Source organism: Acanthisitta chloris, unplaced genomic scaffold, assembly GCF_000695815.1.
Source record: "Acanthisitta chloris isolate BGI_N310 unplaced genomic scaffold, ASM69581v1 scaffold20075, whole genome shotgun sequence".
Lineage (NCBI taxonomy): Eukaryota > Metazoa > Chordata > Aves > Passeriformes > Acanthisittidae > Acanthisitta > Acanthisitta chloris.
In genome coordinates this window covers 10,063-29,893 of record NW_008672566.1, presented here as the reverse complement: position 1 = coordinate 29,893, position 19,831 = coordinate 10,063, and the positions used below count along the sequence as shown (strand labels likewise).

Genomic DNA, 19,831 nt, shown 5'->3' with positions numbered 1-19,831 from the left:
TTTTCCTTTATTTCCACAGAAAACTTTTAAAGATGAAGAACTCATTCCCCTTCAGTTAGTTCTAAAAAAGCTAGACTTGATCAGTGAGCTTACAGAGAGGTAAGTGGTGGCAGAGCATGCACAGAAGGCAGTGTGGTGTCACTGTGTGAATGGCAGAGTCATGCTGATAGGGATTTGCATGTTGCATAGACCAGGGATGAGCAGAAAGAATTGCAGAGCTAAGCCTGAATCTCAATGGTTTTTGGGCAAGGCATATTTCACCAAACTGTTGCCAATGAGATAATCCACTTCTCCGATTGATTAGAAGTTCTGTCACTTTCTCGGGTGACTTGGCTTTATGCTAAGTTAGTGTTCTTAACCCAACCCCCAAATTTGAGTTTGTTAACTCTCTAACAGTGTCAGACTGTGAGTTCACATGTGACACCATGTTTTACTGTTGCTGTAGCCTCAGTGGACACTCCAGTTACATCCTGTTGGCCACTTGAAAGCCAGGTGAATATCTGGGTTCCATGCATAATTTATGGAGAGAAACACCTGTGATGGAAGACTCATGAGAAATTCCTGGGATGAAATGTACACAGGCTGTATCAGGAGAGACCTGCTCTTCTTTTGACTTAGAGGATAAATTTTTTCTAATCTATGTTTGACTTCTAGGCTACTAGTTGCATCTAATAAGAATTGGTTCTTTAGAATTTTGCTGTAATGTAAGATTTAAGTCTTGCAGACACTGCGAAAACTTTTTTTTTCTACAGCAAGTGTCTTTTATTTATAAATAGGCTAGTGGAAAAAAAGAAATTAAAGTTCTTTATCAAAGAACTTCCTTTTGAAGGTCAATGCATCTGGAACATTAAAGTAGTGGTATAAAACTCAGGCTTGAAAAGCACTTGTCTTTAGTTTAAGCACACTGAAGTAAACGTCACCGTCTTAGAAGAATGGTTTCTTCCAATTCTGTGTCTAATAAGCAATCTTGCATTCTAGAGTTCGAGCACAATGTGACTGTTGTTTCTTGTACTGGCATCGAGCAGTCTTTCCAATCTATTTAGATGACGTGTATGAAAATGCAGTTGATTCTGCTAGACTACACGTAAGTAGTAATGTTAGCAACTTAGTTTAACAAGCCACTGTTGTGGGAGAGATTCAGATGAAGAGAGGATAAAACTTAGACTGAAGCTCTCAAAGGAAAAGCTTAAAAATGTAAAATCCAAGCTACTACTGAGGCAGAAAGTTCTTCTCAGTCTGGAGGACATAAAAGCAATCTTTTGTTATAAATCTAAGTACATCTGTTAGATTGCTCTGCAAATCTCAGGTTGGTGTTGTTAACTCTGAGTCTCTGTGTGTTTGTTTGTCTCTTTGTTCCTCTCTTCATTCTAATTTGAAATGAACACCTTCTGCTAGACTCAAGCATTAATTGTGGTTACATGTATATTTCTAAGGCACATATAGAACCATTGGATTTTAGGGCTTGGAATGGACCTTAGAGATCATCCAGTCCCAATCCCTTGCCCTGGGCAGGGACACCTCCCACCAGAGCAGGTTGCTCAAGGCTTCATCCAGCCTGGCTTTGAACACTGCCAGGGTTGGGGCAGCCACAGCCTCCCTGGGCAACCTGTGACAGTGTCTCACCACCCTCACTGGGAAAACGTCTTCCTAATATCTAACCTAAATTTTCCCTCTTTCAATTTGTACCCATTGCTCCTTGTCCTGTCACTACAGCACCTAACCAAGAGTCCCTCTGGAGCCTCTTCAGATTCTGAAAGGTGCTCTGAGGTCTCCACACGACCTTCTCTTCTCCAGGCTGAACAGCCCCAATTTCCTCAGCCTGTCTCCGTAGGGGAGATGCTCCAGTCCTCTAATATCACTGTGTTCAGTGATCCAGTGTGGAATAGTTGTCCTGTAGCTTTTTCCACCCCTCATCTCTCCTCCCCTGTGTAGTATTATGTGTTTTCTGCAGACGTGAATAATGCTTTGGCCTGACAATCATCTCTTCCAGTGTTGTACATGCCATGGTCAGTTACAGTAGTGAGATGAATACAGTGCAGATAATTTCTGAGGAAATAGCTAATAATTATGATCTTCCAGACAATGAATCAGTAGCTACTAAATACTTCAGATGTACAGATTAAGACAGGAAACTTCAGTAGGGCCTATGAAATCCATTTTTAATGAAAATGGGAGGAATAGTGATTTTGCTTTTTGTTACCTTTGAGCACGATTTGAGATGCTGGTGACATATCTGTCAGTCTGCTAAGCATAATTTGTTTTTTTCAGTATATGTTTAGTGCCTTGAGGGACTGTGTACCTGCTATGATGCATGCAAGGCACTTGGAGTCTTATGAGGTGCTGCTGGAATGCTATGACAAAGAAATCATGGAAGTGCTCAATGAGGTAATTGGTTGTGCTTGGAATATCTTACAGGCTAGCATTTTTGTACCAAACCTGAGCTGATCCATAAAAATAGCACAGAGAACTTGGAGACTGGTGTTGAGTAAATAAGAGGGTGATTTGACTGACAGATTCAGTTACTTAAGACCTGTTGTAATGGTATCTGTGTTGACTGGGAACATGAAAATACTGCACTCTAAACTACATGAGGTACCAAACCTCAGTTACAGATTTGAGTGTGCAGACAGAGGAGTGTTTTTTGTCAGATAAGCTTCTGCTTGAATGAATGTCTAAAATGAGTGCTACTGGTCTTTGTGTATATGGGTTTTAGCAGTGAAGGGTCTTGAGTTATTATTAGCTAGAATCATAGAATGATAGAATTTAAGGGTTGGAATGGACCTTACAGACCATCTAGTGCCAACCCCCTGCCCTGGGCAGGGACATCTCCTCACTAGATCAGGTTGCTCAAGGCTTCATCCAACCTGGCCTTGAACACTGCCAGGGTCAGGGCAGCTACCACATCCCTGGGCAACCTGTGCCAATATCTCACCACCCTCACAGGAAAAAACTTTTTTCTCACATCCAACCTAGACTTCCCCTCCTTCAGTTTGAACCCATGAGGGATGTGTGACAGAGAGAAATTGTGCATTTGGATTTCCTGAGTCCTCATTCTTACTGTTTAGATAGATAGCCCTCAGCCTAGTTTCCTTTAAGGTGAGAAGTGAGAATACTTCAGTTTAAATTGTGTTAAATTCCTACATGGAACATTTACTCATGTAAAGAATGGCACTAGGTAGTTAAACCTTTACCTTTTCTGAGCTATGTAGATTTTTCTTGCTACTGTGTGCTAGAACAAAAAACCAGGAAATAAACATCCTTCTGGTTCCTTGGTATTGATTCACTTTGGCTTGTGTGGCCCTGCCAAAGCAAAACTCTCTTCCCTGGTTTCATCAGTCTTTGACTACCTGTGGAGAGAAATGCTGGTTCTGCTAACAGAGCATTGCAGGTGGACACTGAACATGACTGGGATTTGTGTTTGATTTCTGTTAACTTTCCTGACTAGCACTTGCTGGACAAGTTATGTAAAGAGATAGAAAAAGACCTGCGCTTATCAGTTCATACACACCTAAAGCTGGATGACAGAAACCCCTTCAGAGTTGGTATGAAGGATCTAGCTCACTTCTTCTTCCTGAACCCAATACGTTTTTTCAACCGATTCATTGACATAAAAGGTGAGGAGTTACACATTTTCTTCATTCCATTAGTTTCATCTCTGTTATACTGTGTCTTAATCTATCTTTTCACTTCTTTCTACATTCTGCTAACTAAATAGTATTATGTTAATTCATCCTTCTGTTGCAGCTTATGTAACTCACTATTTGGACAAGACCTTCTACAACTTAACAACTGTAGCTCTTCATGACTGGGCTACCTACAGTGAGATGAGAAACCTTGCAACTCAGCGCTATGGTTTAAGTATGACTGAGGCACATCTTCCCAGCCAGACTCTGGAACAGGTACAGTGCCCACAGGATATATCCATTCCACTGTCATACCAGCTAGCTTTAGATCCATGTCTGTTTCCAGCTTGTTGTGGTTTAACCTCAGGCAGCAGCCAAGCCCCATTCAGCAGCTGCTCACTTCCCCATCAGTGAGATCAGGGAGAGAATTGGAAGGGTAAAGGCTAGAAAACTCATGGGTTGAGATAAAGACAATCTAATAGGGAAATCAAAAGCTGCACACACAAACAAAGCAAAACAAGGAATTAATTCACTGCTTCCCATGGCCAGGAGGTGCTCAGAACCTGCAGGAGAGCAGGGATTATCATGCGTATTGGTTGCTTGGGAAGAGCAACGCCATCACCCCAGATGTCCCCCCTTCCTCCTTTGTCCCCCCACTTTATATACTGAGCATAGTGTTGTATAGTATGGAATATCCCTTTGGTCAGTTGGGGTCACCTGTCCCAGCTGTGTCTCCTCCCAGTCTCCCATGCATCCCCAACTTCCTTGCCAGTGTGGCAGTATGGAAAGCAGCAAAGGCCTTGGCTCTGTGTGGGTTTTGCTCAGCAACAACAAAAACATCTCTGTATTATCAACCCTGTGCTCATGCAAATCCAAAGCACAGCCCCATACTGGCCACTGGGAAGAAAGTTAGTTCTGCCCCAGCCAAAACCAGCACACAGCTTTGGCTTTCTGTTGGCAATACTTGGCCAACACATTGTTAGAAAAAATCAAATTATTTCCCTATGTTGGTTTCATAACATTCATTCTGATACGACCTTTACTTCAAAACAAAGACACCCCACACTCCATAGCCCCCTAGCCTCTCAGAGTCCTGATGAAATCCTTGGCTCAACTGGCAATTAGGGATATATGGATTTAGGAGCATCCTCTCTGTGCACAATGATGCTAATGGTTCTCCTTCTATGATACAATGATACTAATGGTTCTCTGATACTAATGGTGGTTCTTCAAGCAAAACCGTTGTAAAATTTATATTGTAAATAGAAAACTTCAGTCTTCAAGAGAGCTTGGGAAAACAGAATTAAAAAGTAGCTAGATTCTTGTGTCTCTGTAGACATCTCTGTGTCTGTAGAAATCTCTAAGGTAAGATGCCATTATTTGGAATCTAAGAACAGCCAAATGTCAGTTTTTATTTGTGTTTAATTAGGTCTTCTGAATGGTCTGAAGGATTCCTTACTTTCAAGGGAAGCTGGGGAAAAAAAGAGTCAGGAGTGTAAGGGTTAAAATGTAGGCTGAGCTGCTCTTTTTCTCCTCTAAGCGTATTATCTTATGGACACTGAACAAAAGTTAAGGGAGCCTTCATTTTGCAAAGGAAAGCGTTGCTTTCTAAAGTAGCTTCAAGTAGTATTTCTGCACCTTAGTGGTTAGACATGTTGACAGTTCTTGAGAAGGTTTGTCTCAATAAATAATACTGTTTCAGGGTCTGGATGTTTTGGAAATCATGAGAAATATCCATGTTTTTGTATCCCGCTACCTCTACAATCTGAATAATCAGGTAAGGTATATCCTGTACTTTCCTCATCATTTGCCTGCAGTTTGAAGGGATTGAGAAATGCAGAGCAGTATACATGTAAGGAAAATCCAGGCTGAACATACAGAATGGGAGGCTGTAAAATAGCTATTGCTGCGCTAGAAAAACACCTTTGAGGATGCTGTAGCAGCTAGGTCTTGGGGAATGTTGTGTAAGCCTGTTTGGGATATGGTATGCCAGTAGGATCATAGAATGAACTGGGTTGGAAAAGACCTCCAAGATCAAGTCCAACCATACCATGGTTACTAGATCATGGCACTAAGTGCCTTATCCAGTCTCATCTCGAAAACCTCCAGGGACGGTGAATCCACCACCTCCCTGGGCAGCACATTCCAATGCCTGATCACTCTCTCCGTAAAAAAATCTCTTCCAAATATCCAGCCTAAACCTACCATGGCAGAGCTTGAGTCTGTGCCCTCTTGTCCTCCTGCTGGTTGCCTGGGAGAAGAGACCAATCCCCACCTGACTCCAACCTCCTGTCAGGGAGTTGTGGAGGGTGAGAAGGTTTCCCCTGAGCCTCCTCTTCTCCAGGCTAAACAACCCCAGCTCCCTCAGCCTCTCCTCATGGCACTTGTGCTCCAGTCCCTTCACCAGCCTCATTGCTCTTCTCTGCACCTGCTCCAGCACCTCAATATCCCTCCTGAACTGAGGGGCCCAAAACTGAGCACAGGATTCAAGGTGTAGCCTCAGCAGCGCTGAGTCCAGGTCAGGAATCACTTCCCTGGTCCTCTTGACCACACTGTTCCTGATCCAGGCCAGGATGCCATTGGCCTTCTTGGCCACCTGAGCACACTGCTGGCTCCTGTTCAGCTTCCTGTCTCTCCAAACTCCCAGGTCCCTTTCACTCCATGTCAATTTTCCTATGAAGCTAGAGGGTAGCAAGGATAATTGGCAGCTCTGTAAGGACATCTGAAGGATGTGAGGTTTGAAAAATGAATATCTGACAATGGGTTATTGGAGAGGTGAAAAGTGAATGACATGGAGAGCATGTACAGGGAATAAACCTTTGGGGTCTCTCCCAGTGTGAGAACGAGGGACCCACTGCAAAAATGAGCAGCTTCCTTAAAAGAAAGGAAGTGAGTTTTTATGTAGCACATACTTCAGTAGTGGAACTCATTACCATAATATGTAAAGGGGTCAAAAGTACAAACAGGTCACTTAATGTAGGATATAGTCTCAATAAATCATAGAATTTAGGGATTGGAATAGACCTTACAGATCATCTAGTCCCAACCCCCTTCCCTGGGGCAGGGACACCTCCTCACTAGATCAGATTGCTCAAGGCTTCATCGAGCCTGGCCTTGAACACTGCCAGGGTCAGGGCAGACACCACATCCCTGGGCAACCTCTGCCAGTGTCTCGCCACCCTTAGAGTAAAAAACATTTTTCTCACATCCAACCTAGACTTTCCCTTCTTCAATCTGAACCTAAATATGTGTGTCTGAGTACAACATCTGCCTTGGAACTGTTGAATCACAGCTTTGTAGAAATCAGGAGAACCTACCAGATAAAATTTATTGTATGTATGCTGCATTTCCTTGGTTCTGTCCCTGATCACCTGTTATCAGCTGGTCTCAGAAATAGCTGATGGGCTACTTAGATTGATAATTTAGCACAAAACCAGTTTTGAGTAATTAACTTCATATTCCCCCTCCTCTCTGCATCCCAGATCTTCATTGAAAGAACAAGTAATAACAAACACTTGAACACCATCAATATCCGACACATTGCCAATTCGATTCGAACTCACGGAACAGGAATCATGAACACAACAGTGAGTATCTTTTGCACTATTGCTGGTTTATTATTTTTTCTTAACTTGTGTACAAAAGCCTCCAAACTCTTGCATCTCCTAATAGTTGGTTTGGTTATGCAGTTTTAATAATGCAATAATGATGTTCTGTGTGTATTAATAAAACAAATTGGTTCTTAGACATGACACAAATCAATATAGAATCGTAGAATTTAGAGGTTGGAATGGACCTTACAGATCATCTAGTGCCAACCCCCTGCCCTGGGCAGGGACACCTCCTCACTAGATCAGGTTGCTCAAGGTTTCATCCAGCCTGGCCTTGAACACTGCTAGGGTTGGGGCAGCCACCACATCCCTGGGCAACCTGTGCCAGTGTCTCACCACCCTTACAGTAAAAAACATTTTTCTCACATCCAACCTAGACTTTGTCTACTCCAGTTTGAACTCGTTACCCCTTGTCCTATCACTGCAGTTCCTAACACAGAGTCCCTCTCCAGCTCCCTTGTAGGCCCTTCAGATATTGAAAAGTTCTTCTGAGGTCTCCACGCAGTCTTCTCTTCTCCAGGGTGAACAGCCCCAGCTTCCTTAGCCTGTCTTCATAGGGGAGATGCTCCAGTCCTCTTAGCAACTTTGTGGCCTCCTCTGGACTTGCTCCAACTGTTCAATGTCCTTCCTATGTTGAGGAAACCAGAACTGTGTGCAGTATTCCAGGTGGGGTCTCACCAGAGCAGAGTATAGAGGGGAAGAATCACCTCTTTAAACCTGCTAGGCACACTCCTTTGGATGCAGCCCAGGATTCAATTGGCTTTCTCGGCTAATATCCCAATCTCTTGGGATTTATGTCATTACCAGTTGTTATATAAAAGTTAATGAAGAGATCTAAAACCACATCAAAGAAGATATAGGTGTTCTGGCGGGACTGTTCTGGTCAAGGGAACTGCCCTAATACTGTATGTGGGAACTGAAAAGTTCTTAGATTATTGGAAAATCATAGACTCATCAAGGCTGGAGGAGAGTCATTGAGTCCAACCATTAACCTGTCACGGCTAGAACCCCTAAAGCCTAAACCATATTCTCCAGTGCCAGATCCAGACACCTCTTGAACACCTCCAGGGATGGTGACTCCACCACCTCCCTGGGCCATATTCCAGTGCCTGACCAAGAGAACTTGTAGTACAAATTACATGGGAATCTGCTGACAACAGCTCTTAGATGCTTTTGTTCCTTTGCTAACTCTCTTGATTTGATTGTATTATTTTCTGTTTCTCTTCTAGGTAAATTTCACTTATCAGTTTTTGAGGAAAAAGTTTTACATTTTTAGCCAGTTCATGTATGATGAACATATCAAATCCAGGCTTATCAAGGACATCAGGTTCTTCAGGGAAGTCAAGGATCAAAATGATCACAAGGTATAGTAATTATTGAAGGCTTGAGAGTCTCTTGGCTAAACAAAGTGCTTCTTTTATGTGAATAAAGGTACACCAAACCATACCACTCCAGGTATTTAAATATGTATCTCCAGATCAAGTGGCAGCTTTTGTCCTAGCAAAATGCAGTGTTGAAAATGCCTGTGTTCAGGATGGCTTTGTTTCATTCTCTCAGTGACCTGAAAAGGATGATTTGAGGGCATCACAGTCTACTGGAGATTTCAATTTCTGGTCTAAATCTTGCTTAACAGTTGTCAGTTTTGAGTAATAAGCTTATTCCAATTGAATACAAAATGGTGTGAAGATGTAGCACTCATTCCAGTGTGTCAGGATTTAGGGACGAGGGTCCGATTTTCTCTGCTAGAAAACTGTGAGAGACAGCTTGTCTAGTACAATAGACTGCTAAACTTCTTTGTATGTCAAGTACTTATTTCATTTAGGAATACTTTCTTGTTCACAATAACACTTCAATTTCACTATTTCACTTTCTAGTATCCCTTTGAAAGAGCAGATAAATTCAACCGTGGCATCAGGAAACTTGGAATGACCCCAGATGGCCAGAGCTATCTTGACCAGTTCAGACAACTCATAAGTCAAATTGGTATGAAATGCTATCTAAGTTGTTATAAATGTTAGTAAATGGAAGAGATCTTCCTGATCTTAGTAACTGAACTTCTAGCTCAGGCTAAAGCTGGACTTAATTCCAGTCAGATGGAAAGTAGTTTGCTTGTACCCCATGCTAAATAAATGCTCTCAGTTAATTACACAGAGATCCCAGAATCAGTTAGGTTGGAAGGGACCACAGTGGGTCATCTGGTTCAACCTCCAGCAGGGCCACCCTAGAGCACATAGCTCAGGGTTGTGTCCAGATGGTTCTTGAACACCTCCAGTAAGGGAGAATCCACAACTCTCTGGGCAATCTGTTCAGTGCTCAGTGACTGCACAGGAAAGAAGTTCTTCCTCATATTCAGGTGGAACTTCCTGTGCATCAGTTTTTGCTGTTCCCTCTTGTTTTATTGGTTTCCCCCACTGAGCAGAGTCTGATCCATCCTCGTGGCACTTCCCATTCATGGACTTGAATATATTAATGAGGTCTCTCTCAGTCATCTCTTCTTGAGGCTGAATAGGCCCAACTCCCTCAGCCTTTCCTCATCAGTGAGGTGCTCCATCTTCATCTAAAATATAGTTACAGCTTGTATAGATTCCTGTTCCCTTTTCAGTTCCTTATGTTTTGAACTCACTTTTATCCGTTTTGAGTATATTGCCCAGAAAAACACAGTATTGTTAGGTTCATGTAATTCAGGAAATGGCCACAAATCCAACCAGGAGTGATGCATGACAGTATAGTGATATTTTCAGCCATTGATGCTGGAGATATGCAGAGCTGATCTGAACTTGCAGGTATTTAACATGCTCAATGGAAAGAGTTTGGACTATTTGACTCTCATGCTGCTGTGGAAGTGAACACAGCCTTGCCTGAAAGTGCACTTGTGTTTCATTTCTCTACACAGACTTTTGATACCGGGCTCCAATGGAACTCTTGAAACTTGGCTTTCAGAGCAGTTTCTTTGCCAGAAACTTTAATTTACATTTCAGAGAGTTTATAGAGCTAGGAAGTGTGTTTGTGTGTGTATTTAAGTACCTATAAATTGTTTCATTATTTTTTCTTCTTCTCAAAGGTAACGCTATGGGTTATGTACGGATGATAAGATCTGGTGGACTTCACTGCTGTAGCAGTGCAATTAGGTACCTACACAAATATTTCATTTTGCTCTTTGCTCCTCATTCTTCTGCTCCCTATTCCTGCTCATGTTCCCCATGTCCTTATCTGTACCCCATAACGCTGGAAAGATCCATTTATATGCCTTCATTTTAAGTGGAATTATCAAAGAGTGCTGAGATTCAGAACTGCACAATCATTGCCATAAACCACTAAAAATGAAACAAATTCCATGGGAAAATGCTGCAAAGGAGTTAATAGAATGTACATGTAAGATGTTATTCCTTAATTAAGTCAGTAATTTGTGATGTTAATCATTTCAAAGCTGCATTAAGGAAAACAATACTAACCTTGAGAAACTTGGAAAACAACTTTTTTTGATACTTTTTTTCTGTGCAGATGTCTGTGTTTATAGACGGTCATTAAAATATAGTGACTTGTGCATAGTAAGAAATAGTTGGTTTTCTAGCAAATAATAGTGAATTTCCAGTTCCTAAGGATATCAAGTGCTAGAGAGAGATGGTGACCCAGTAAAAGCAAGACAAACACTGATGGGTGTCGAGGTCTCTGTGTGTGTGTGTGCATTTAGAAGTGAGGTTAGTAGTGCCTGAGTGAGAATGCTGTGGCAGATGTGATGTGGTATGACTTGAAGTGAATCAAGCCCAGAAAATTAAAGTAACTAAGTTCTAAATTAGGGGAGCTACTTCAGTGAACAGAGACAGTTGAGCAACAACCTAACAAACAGTAAGTTTTCAGGTTTGTTCCTGATCTGGAAGATATTGTTAACTTTGAAGAGCTGGTGAAAGAAGAAGAACTCTCAGAAGAAACCCAAAAAGCAGCAAGGTACCCTAGCAGGGGATCTGGGGCGGGGATGGGGTGAGAATATTGTAGTTTTGTTTATGAATGCTACTATTAGTTGCACTTTTGTGTGTGTGTACTAAAAGTTCAGCTGCGTGTATGTAAAAATATTTGCTTTCCTTCAAAGCAGAGAAAAGAGCAGCAGCTGTTTTAGGAATGCAAGGTGGCATTGGTCCTAATAGAGTGTTAGAACCTGATGTCTTGGAAAAACCCCTGTCCAAAGACTAACAAGCTTTCCTCACTGTGTGTCTGACTTCCACTTTTAGGATGTCCAGGGCCCTAGGTAAAAAATGATGCAAGCATTCTATTAGAATCAAAGAATCAGGCATGTTGGAAAAGACCTCCAAGATAATCAAGTCCAATCCTACTGTGGTTACTAGACTATGGTACTAAGTGCCACATCTAGTCTCATCTTGAAATCATCTAGTCTCATCTTGATGCCACCTCCCTGGGCAGCACATTCCAATGTCTGATCACTCTCTCTATAAACAATCTCTTCCTAATATCTAACCTAAACCTACCATGGCAGAGCTTGAGTCTGTGCCCTCTTGTCCTCCTGCTGGTTGCCTGGGAGAAGAGACCAACCCCCACCTGACTCCAACCTCCTGTCAGGGAGTTGTAGAGGGTGAGAAGGTTTCCCCTGAGCCTCCTCCTCTCTAGGCTGAACAACCCCAGCTCCCTCAGCCTCTCCTCATGGCACTTGTGCTCCAGTCCCTTCACCAGCTTCGTTGCTCTTCTCTGCACCTGCTCCAGCACCTCAATATCCCTCCTGAACTGAGGGGCTCAGAACTGAGCACAGGATTCAAGGTGTGACCTCACCAGCACCGAGTCCAGGGGCAGAATCACCTCCCTGGTCCTCTTGACCACACTGTTCCTGATTCAGGCCAGGATGCCATTGGCCTTCTTGGCCACCTGAGCACACTGCTGGCTCCTGTTCAGCTTCCTGTCTCTCCAAACTCCCAGGTCCCTTTCTGCCTGGCTGCTCTCCAGCCACTCTGTCCCCAGCCTGGAGTGCTGCATGGGATTGGTATGGCCAAAGTGCAGGACCAGGACCAGCACTCAGCCCTGTTAAACCTCATCCCATTGGAATCAGCCCATCTCTCCAGCCTATCCAGGTCCCTCTGCAGAGCCCTCCTGCTTTCCAGCAGATCAACACTCTCCCCCAACTTTGTGTCATCTGCAAACTTGCTGATAGTTCCCTCAATCCCCTCATCTGACTCGTCAATAAAAATATTAAAGAGAATTGGGCCCAACACTGACCCCTGGGGAACACCAGTATTGACCAGCTGCCAACTGGACACAGCACTGTTCATCACCACTCTCTGGGCCTGGCCATCCAGCCAGTTCTTCATCCAGCAGAGAGTGCCCCTGTCCAAGCTGTGGGCTGCCAGCTTTTTCAAGAGTGTGCTATGGGAGATGGTGTCAAAGGCTTTGCCAAAATCCAGGTAGATTCTTAGGCCTTTTTTTGAGTAAATGAAATCAAATTGGCTGTAGAGGTAGAGAACTGAAAATACAGGACCGCAGATATAGGCAAAGGGTGAAGAAAAAGCTGTTACCCCAAGAAGGGAGTAAGCAAAGAAACTTCCAGCAGAAGCCAGGTAACTCCTTGCTTCTCCTTTGCAGACAGTTGGACTCTGTCCTCAGTGACCTCACCCGGAACTTTGCAGAAGGAACAGAGTACTTCAAGATGCTTGTGGATGTGTTTGCTCCTGAATTCCGCAGCCCGAAGAACATGCATTTGCGGAACTTCTACATAATTGTTCCCCCTCTGGTGAGTGTTTGCATTGGACCAGGACTTACCTGGAAAAAAAAGAGGTATCAGATCAGCTTTGTGTTTAGATAATATTTATTGGACTGTTGACTATAATATTCTATCCATATGACTATCATATTTACGGTGTGGAGGGTTGGGACTAGATGGTCTCTAAGGTTCATTCCAACCCTAAAATTCTATGATTCTACTTTCTTCTCTGATGATGGTTATTGTTTTGAGGATGGTTTTGTTGTCCAAAGTCAGGTTTTTGTTTATTTACATCAATTTATGTACTAGTACTCAAGAGGTAACTTAAAAAACTACTCCTCTTTGAATCACATTTGGAGAAGCCAAGTGAAAGAGGAGGAGTTGGAACAGCAAGATCAAAGATAATTTAAAATCATGTTCCTCAGCTCTCATGCCTGTGCTCTTTCTGCACACAAGAAGTATCTTTAGGCTCTTTTGATGTCGTGTTCTAAGGCAGTAAAATTGAGGCATTCTCTGTTGGAGTTGGACCTGCTTTTGATAATAAGCTTTGTTTAGAAAGAGTCCAACTAGATGGAGGTGATGCACACTTGAGTCTGGCATTGTGGACATTTGGAAGAGGTTCAGTTTGAAGGCCAAAATGATCTAGACAGATTAATGTGTAGCATCCCATTTTAGAAGCTGGTTTTGTAGTGTTGATAAGCCATAAACTTCAAACTGTGAGAATACAGGTCATGGTCATAGAAGTGAGGGAAAGTAAAGGCTCTTGACAAATACTTTTGAGCTTTTTTCTTTTCTTCTGTGAAGTTGTTGTTTTTTTTTGTCTAATAAGTACAGTTTGAGGAATCTCCATTTTAGTGGAAAAAGGCATTTCATTGTAGTTAAACTTGAAACTGTCCTAGGGTTTCATTTCCATGTCTGAAGACTTATTTCATACAAACCCACAGCACTCCTAGTAATAGACCTGGATCTAGTGCTCAACATCATGGAAAATGGAAGGCTATTGAAATATTTCGACTGCTTTCTAAACAGAGTGAAATAACAAGAGCTTTAAAACACTGTTCTCTGTAAGTTTTCCAGGAATCTGGGCTGTCTAAATGATCCTATGGTCGTTTGCATGTTTATCTCTAGTAATCCCCAAGAGAATGTGAAATGTGGTTTTGATTTGGGGTTACAGCAGTGACAGGTTAGTGGTTGGACTCGATCTTGGAGATCTCCTCCAACCTTGATGATCCTATGAAATAATAGTCTGACCAGAACATTGAAGGTTCAGATCTATCTTTGGTTTTTTGCTTATGTATATGGAAATGCTTTTCAAAGCTTAATTTGCTTTCTTCCCAAAAAGTCTAGAAAAAGGACAGGTTTTCATACAAAAATGCCTAAGGATGAGAGACACAGTGGGCACAGTTTTGGACATGCAATTCTATTCCTAGGTAAAAATATGTATGTGAATGCCTTGTGAAATTTGTGCATCTGGGATTCCAAGACTGTTTTTCATTCTTTCAGACCCTCAATTTTGTAGAACATTCAATCAGCTGCAAGGAGAAACTGAATAAGAAGAATATAAGTGGAGCAGCTTTCACTGATGATGGGTTTGCCATGGGTAAGTTGCAGCACACTCACTAGCCTTTGGGTAAGCCAAGGTAAAGGATATTTGCAGGAAGAGTTGTGTTTATATTTTGTCTGATCCCATCATTTAAATCTGATTTCTTGGCTTCTGCACAGTGGATTTGAGCATTGTTACTGTGTTCAGAATCTCCTAAGCACAGAGTAGCTGAGTATGGGAGCAGACAGTTTTGTTGTGTTCTGCTTCCCAATTTGTTTCAAAGCTTGTGGCTTTCAGCCCATGAGAAGGAATGAAAGTCTTTTGAGAAGTTGTGAGGCTTTAGAAAATGGCAGCATTTTCTTTACTGTGAAATTTCCCGCGAGATTTAATTGTAAATTTAATTGCATTTTAAGTGTTACTTGTGTGGGAATTATCAGCTTAGGCTGATCCATAAAAAAACACTCACAAAACGTGTCACAATTGCATGTTGACTTTGGTATGTGGTTTGTTAATGACTGTAGGTGTGGCTTACATTCTGAAGCTTTTGGATCAGTACCAGGAGTTTGATTCTCTGCACTGGTTCCAGTCTGTTAGAGAGAAGTATGTGAAGGAAATCAGAGCAGTAGCTAAGCAACAGAACGTGCAGTCCACTAATCAAGATGAAAAACTACTACAAACGATGAACCTCACTCACAAACGACTGGAAGTTTGTTTACAGGTACAGCATGGGCCTAGTTCGCTGTTCCAGTAACAATATCTGTTCTGTATTGAGTTCAGCACTTACTCATCACAAATCAGGTGTCTGCTTATGGAGCATATTGAGAGCAAAACCCAAAGCATTGTCTGCAGCAGTGATCCCAAAAGAGTATAAAGAAATGAGGTGTATGATCTGGAGGGAATGTCATCAGTGTTTGTGGTACCTGAGTCTGGCAAGAGGATGTGGCTGATTGGAATTCTTTGTCCCATGGAGTTTGAAATCGAATGCACTTAAACCCTAAATGCTTAAATAGCAGAGAACAATGTTTTGGTTAAATTTCTTACAAAGATGTTACATAACACTGTGAACCTTCAGAGTTTCGTAGGTGTTAATTCTGAGCTGCAAAGTTGAATGATGCCCCAGCTGTCAAACAGAGGAAAGATGCATTTGAAGCACAGCAGCTCAGGTTTCCTCTGTGGTGTGGTGCTTTCTCTCTCTCTCTGCTCTTGATTTGAGGAGAGTATGGGACAAATCTCTAGTTGGCCATTTATGAACAGCCCATGGTTACATTCTGTATTGAGATAGACAAAGCCCAGGATGTCCTCATGACCCCCATGAATGTGCAGTGTTGGGTCATCTGCTGTTAAGAAAGCACTGAACCCTGCTCAGAAACTGATCAGGCTTGTGGTCACTTCAGTTCTTGGCTTGCATGATTTTCCATGGTTAAGTTGCTGCAAGTTCTCACTGCTGCTACAAACCTCATTTTCAGCCTCAGTAGATTGGTAATGTTTCTTGCAGTTATGCTGCTTTGATGAAGTTGGCCTTGAAAGCAAAGGCTGACATTTGCTTTGCGAAATCCCAGAATCAATTAGGTTGGAAAAGACCTCTGAGATCATCAACTCCAACCTATGACCTAACCCCACCATGTCACCTAAATGTGTGTGAATAAGGTATGAGTGGAGAAAGATTCTCTAGCATTTAAGTGCTTTACATACTGAAAGCTAAGCCTAAAATTCTTCTGAAACAAACATTTATATCTGCTTACAAATTCATTCCTGTGCTACACTGACACTCCTCTCCTATATCTTTTCCCGTAGGAATTTGAGCTCCTTTATTTCTCACTAAGTAGCGCAAGAATTTTTTTCAGAGCAGATAAAACTGCAGCAGAAGAAAGCCAGGAAAAGAAAGAAAAAGAAGGTGAGTGAATGCTATAGGTAGACCATTTTGGCCCATGAGAGTGTGGCCTTAGTAGGGAAGGTGCTTTTTTTTCTCGTCTTCCAGAGCTGCTTTCTTGCTAGTGGGTTGATTCAGTGTTCCAGAAAGAGGTTTGTGGGGGTTAAGGGTGGTGAGGAGTCAAAAACAGCTCATGGAGCCCTTGTTTGGAACAGGAGAATTTCAAGCTGGGCTTCTGGGGTGTGGAAAAAAAGGCAACATCACAAAACCCCAACCCAACCCCATAAAATCTGGTACAGGGAGAATTGGATCCTTGCAGTAATACTCAATTCAGTAATTTCAGCATTATGCTTACCCCTCAATTCCCAGCGTGGACAATAGCAGCATTTTCTGTACAGCCTCAGCTGCTGTGAAATAAAGTGGTGGTTTTCACCTGATTTTTACCAACTGGTTTTAAACTTATGTAGGCAGATGATGCAGTTAGTGTAGGAATTCAGATGTTTGATATGTTTTTGTCTACCATTGAATTCTGTATTCAACAGGTAAGATGTTAGTTTGTGGTATGATCTCTTGACTAGGCAATGTGGGTCTTTTGTGTTTATATTCCTGCTTATATATTCTCCCTCATGAATACTGAAAGGTTCTCTTGGCTATGGGAAGATCCTTTCCAAAGACCTAAGAGTGCTCCTGAGGATTAAGATACAGAAATGCAGTCCAGTCCCAAGTTGCAGTACATTAAAAATTGAACTGGTAAATAATTTTCCCCTATAGTTCTGACAAAGGCACAAGTGACCTGTGAGGTTCCAGTCGCTGGAGGAAAAGATCAGTTTTCCTTTGCACTAGGAAAATGGTTTGAAAAGAAAATCTTTTCTTTTTAACATGAATTTATATTTGATCATATTCAGCAAAGTTGCTCCAATAATTGTTCAACTCAAAAAAAACCAACCAAAAAACCCCACCCAAAAAAAACCCCAAAAAGCAATGCCAAACTGCTCCAGGCATTGTGGTAAGGGCAAACTTCCCTGGTGTCTTTGAGAGAACATTCAGTAGAACATCAGTTACCTGATGATATTTTAGGTTAAATATTCACCATTGTGATACCTATTCAGTTCCCCAAACATATGTTTTGTGGTAAGAAAACTTTGAAATGCATAACAGGGTGGAACGTTTTGAACACAGTAGTATCTTTGCCTTCTACCAGGATATTTGGACTTGGACTTTGCAAGATGTATGAGCCTGTAAAATTGTTAGACAAGTCCTGACTGAAGAACCTTTCACCCCAAGTATCCATATATATATATATGTGTGTGTTAAGCTTTGGGTTTTATTGTCTTGAAGAAGATGTTAACATGATCCATGCCTTTATTCTTTACTGTTGCAGAAGAATCTGGTAAAGCAAACAATGGAGACCTTTCCAACCCTACGCCTGCAGAGCCTGTTGTGAAATGACATGGCTGGTAGGGGTGATGCTTCCTTACTCAAATCATTCATGTTCTTGTCATCATCAGTAACACTCTGTTGGGGGAAAAGCTCTGGATTTTATTTACTTGCTCTGTTAAACCCAAGTACGGTAGTATTAGAATCCGTAGAATCAACCAGGTTGGAAAAGACCTCCAAGATCATCAAGTCCAACCCTACCATGGTTACTAGGCCATGGCACTAAGTGCCACATCCAGTCTCATCTTGAAAACCTCCAGGGACAGTGAATCCACCACCTCCCTGGGCAGCCCATTCCAATGCCTGATCACTCTCTCTGTAAAAAATCTCTTCCTAATATCCAACCTAAACCTCCCCTGGCAGAGCTTGAATCTGTGCCCTTTAGTCCTCTTGTCCTCCTGGGAGAAGAGACCAACCCCCACCTGACTCCAACCTCCTTTCAGGGAGTTGTAGAGGGTGAGAAGGTCTCCCCTGAGCCTCCTCTTCTCCAGGCTCCATTACTAGCATCCACTGAGGCTAGGTCCATGTTTGTCTATATTTCCTGTAGATGCTCCTATTTTTCAGGAGTTCACATTATTTCCAGCACTTTCTTTAGACTGAAAATAATGATATAAAATGTTGACCTTGGTGGTAGTTATTTTAAAGTACAGATAAAAAAACCCCTTTATTTCTAGATGCATTCTGGCATCTCTAACATAGCCTTTACAAAAACCAACTCTTAGGCTATTGGTCCTAAAATGTGAAGTGGTGCAAAAGAAAGATTCAAGTTATTGTGTGCATCTGTTGTCCAAAAAATAATTCAGACTTGGTTTTATGCAGTCCTGTTGCATTTCATGCAGTCACAGATTACACTGCAGGTGTCACAGTGTATGTTAAATTGATTCTACAAAGCTGAAGTCCTTGTCCCTGCTTTATTCCAACCCTCTTATTATGACCATAATAGGATTTGTACCTTGGGAACTTAGGATCCTCTCAGACATTTCTTTCCCCCTGCTGTTTTTCCACCCCCTTATCAAAGAATGAGCAAACCAGAAAAGTGACCATAACAAGTTACTTCTGCTTTCATACCAAAGGTCTGATTTGCATCCCCAGAAGTAAGGAAATCCAGAGCCAAGACAGAACCACAATCAGCTCTTCCTTTTATGACCAGACACTGTGTGATGGGTGTCTGTAACTATGAAGTGATCTTACAGTTCATCAATATGTTGTGCCTAATTGCAAGTCTCAGCCTCAACTCTGTATTTCCTTGCCTTTGTAAGTCTGTTGTACTGTCTGTGTTGTTCCTACAGTCTTACCTGCCTGATCATTTACACTACAGGCTCAGAAGCTGCTGAACACTGTGAGAACTCTGTGTAAATATAACATCTCTTAATGCCTGCAAGTAGAGATTCTAGATTTGTGCAAAAGTTACTTGGATTCCTAACTGAAGTAGCTAGACTTAGCTTAAAACTTAACACCACTTTCATTACAAGATACAGGTGTGTTTTAATCTCCCAGAACATAAAACACTTCTAGGTCTTACAAACTAGAATAAACTACTCTGGTCAGTCCAACTGAGAATTACTTTTTGGGAGTTTTTTTGGCATTCTTAACTGTATTTTTAGCCCATACTTGCAAGCTTCTTTTGTTTCTTCTATTTACACAAAAAGATAATGTTTTAATGGTTCTAATTGTTCCACCCACCCTTGGGTCACTGGTTAAGACAATTCCTGGTATACTTCTGATTCCTGTCACCTCAACACTTAGCCAGGTAGGAAGACTTTCGTTGCAACTGGAAAGACCAGACTGATATGAAAGTTCCTTTGCAAACATGACACAGAAGCTTTATGGACTGTTAAAATCAGCTGGGCTCATTAAAGTTTTTCTTTTCAACCCATTCTAACTGCCCTAAAAAAATGCTGCATTTACTTGAGTTATGTTTTTGCTTTTTTATTTTGATACAGGTTTTGTTGTTTTGGTTTGCTTTTTTTTTTTCACTTTGTGCATACTTTTCTTGACCAAACTGTGCTGCACTGAGCACTGAGTAGTGCTGCCCAGCCTTCCTGC

At 41.9% G+C, this 19,831-nt stretch overlaps 1 protein-coding gene across 1 annotated transcript in view; it reads left to right on the top strand.

Moving 5' to 3' along the window:
* KIAA1033 (KIAA1033 ortholog) overlaps positions 1–17,797 on the top strand; it is a gene marked incomplete at its 5' end in the record, with an annotated part of 38,477 nt that extends 20,680 nt beyond the window's left edge. Inside the window, 16 exons of the mRNA XM_009074580.1 lie at positions 20–99; positions 979–1,084; positions 2,269–2,385; positions 3,446–3,614; positions 3,745–3,899; positions 5,326–5,400; positions 7,106–7,210; positions 8,464–8,598; positions 9,109–9,217; positions 10,296–10,362; positions 11,093–11,179; positions 12,818–12,965; positions 14,439–14,535; positions 15,000–15,196; positions 16,273–16,372; positions 17,730–17,797. Of these exons, the coding sequence (XP_009072828.1) occupies positions 20–99; positions 979–1,084; positions 2,269–2,385; positions 3,446–3,614; positions 3,745–3,899; positions 5,326–5,400; positions 7,106–7,210; positions 8,464–8,598; positions 9,109–9,217; positions 10,296–10,362; positions 11,093–11,179; positions 12,818–12,965; positions 14,439–14,535; positions 15,000–15,196; positions 16,273–16,372; positions 17,730–17,797 (1,815 nt within the window). The remainder of the gene's footprint in view (positions 1–19; positions 100–978; positions 1,085–2,268; positions 2,386–3,445; positions 3,615–3,744; positions 3,900–5,325; positions 5,401–7,105; positions 7,211–8,463; positions 8,599–9,108; positions 9,218–10,295; positions 10,363–11,092; positions 11,180–12,817; positions 12,966–14,438; positions 14,536–14,999; positions 15,197–16,272; positions 16,373–17,729) is intronic.
* Between the last annotated feature and the right edge of the window lie 2,034 nt (positions 17,798–19,831).